This window comes from Cynoglossus semilaevis, chromosome 12 (genome assembly GCF_000523025.1).
Source record: "Cynoglossus semilaevis isolate Cse_v1.0 chromosome 12, Cse_v1.0, whole genome shotgun sequence".
Lineage (NCBI taxonomy): Eukaryota > Metazoa > Chordata > Actinopteri > Pleuronectiformes > Cynoglossidae > Cynoglossus > Cynoglossus semilaevis.
Genome location: NC_024318.1, coordinates 733,315 through 735,376, shown reverse-complemented (window position 1 = coordinate 735,376; position 2,062 = coordinate 733,315). Strand labels below are relative to the sequence as shown.

General features: G+C 43.5%; 1 protein-coding gene across 1 annotated transcript in view; it reads right to left on the bottom strand.

Moving 5' to 3' along the window:
* The window catches only part of thada (THADA armadillo repeat containing), a 34,263-nt gene that overhangs the window by 6,884 nt on the left and 25,317 nt on the right, over nt 1-2,062 (bottom strand). Inside the window, exon 31 of the mRNA XM_008321321.3 lies at nt 1,400-1,482. Coding sequence (XP_008319543.1) covers nt 1,400-1,482 — 83 coding nt within the window. The remainder of the gene's footprint in view (nt 1-1,399; nt 1,483-2,062) is intronic.

The window sequence follows — 2,062 nt, the reverse complement described above, 5'->3', positions numbered from 1 at the left end:
TCATCATCATCATCTGAGCTTCATCATCATCATCATCATCTTAGCTTCATCATCTGAGATTCATCTTCATCATCATCTTCATCAGACCTTCATCTTCATCATCAGACCTTCATCTTCATCATCATCACCTCATTTTACAGGCAGATAAACTGAAGACAATAATATAAAAAAAGTCTATCTTTGACCTTTGACCCTGGGGCCAGGTGATTTTTGAACGCCGTCTGAAACCCAGTCAGAGAAAAGTGCAGCCAAAGGGACTTATGATAATCCATCATTTTCTCTCTATAGTGCCCCACTCTGGCCACAGATTCTCCCTCGGCCACACATTCACGACCTTGATTGGGATAAACGACATACTTATGTCAGTTCTACCCCTGGTTCTCCTACCTCACCTCCTCCTCCTCCTCCTCCTCCTCCTCTCTCTCCACCATAAACTGGGTCATAGGCAAAATCCCACCATCTGTCAAAGATCACCAGCCTCTGGTTTCACATTCCACCAGTGAGCAGACCCCAGCCAACACACACACACACACACACACTCTCTCTCTCTCTCTCACACACACACTGAGGGGCTTCTCTGAATTATGCAGGACATGAAGTTGACTTCTGTCAACAATGCTTCTAAATACAGAGCTCTGCAGACAGTCAGGCCAGCAAATGTCACAGGGTTTGTCACGTCAGATCAACACACACACACACACACAGAAACACACACACAGTGTCACAGCATGTGGAGGGAACACAGTCGCTGGCTTTTGAACTGGCCTCAGCGGCTGGATGACATCAGCAGAGGTTCTCAAGGAGAAGATCTTCCACTGAGACCACCTGATCTAACAGAACATCGTTACATCAGTAGGGATTTTTATAAAAAATATATTTGTATTCTGAACAACTTCCCCTCAGAGATCAGAGATTTTTAATTCTGTGATCTCTGAGGTGAAGTTGTTTTTAATCTGACCTAATAATCTGACCAACAACTTCCTGTCAGACTTTCTAACCAGTTCTCTGATGATGGTGTGATTGAGGTTTTGCATTAAAGGAACTACATGGAGATGGAGTTGACCTTAGAGGTCAAACACTACCATACAGTTCTGCACCGGTCAGCTGTCCTGAAAATGTCCTGTTGAAGTGATGATCTGATAACTGCAGCGTCAGCAGTAATGGTAAAGAGTTAGAAAATATCACAATATTTTCTTTCCTGATTCTGTATCAATATCATCCACCATTGATTTTTTTATTACCAATTCCAAGTCAAATATTCCTAAGAAACCTGTCGTTTTCCCTCAGAATAACAACAACAACAACAACAACAACAACAACAACAACAATAATAATAATAATAATAATAATAATAATATAATAATAATAATAATAATGGTGTCGCGGTTCCACAGCTCACCGGTCAGCAGAGTGGTCTTTGTTCCACACAGACAAACCAACACGTCCAGAAAAGCTCCTCTGGTCACAGCGCAGGGATTCAGTCTGAAAAAAACCCCAAAACAACAGTCAAACATCCAGCCATCAGGCCAACTGTGGAATTACAACTGGAGTCAACGTGTGGAAGAAAATGAGAACTTTCACTAAAACTGCTACGAAAACGTTCCTCGAGATGAAAAACGTTCTTAAAACATTAAAACTGTTGAAACAAACGCAGCTGCGTTTAATTCAAGGACAACAGTCGACACCAACTGAGGACGATTCTAACAGGACAACAGTGTGTGTGTGTGTGTGTGTGTCGCTGAGGTCCAGTCCATACATCAACCTCCACACAGCAGAATAACATGTTGCTAACTGCTGCCGTTTCCGCTGCTCTGGGCTGAGCGGCGGTGAAATGATGGGGTGTCGGCGGCCGTCGTTGCGTCAATTATTTCAGCGAGACAGAAAAAGTCCAAAATGACAACACAGGGACGGTGTGAGGCCAAAACCAAACACCGACTCTCTGCACAGGAACAATGCATTCCATCCTTTTTGGAAGGTGACCGCGTCAAATTAGTGGTGTTCTGGATGAGAAGGGCAGAGTTTGTTCTTCCCCAAAAACACACAGATCCTCTGACCTGTGATG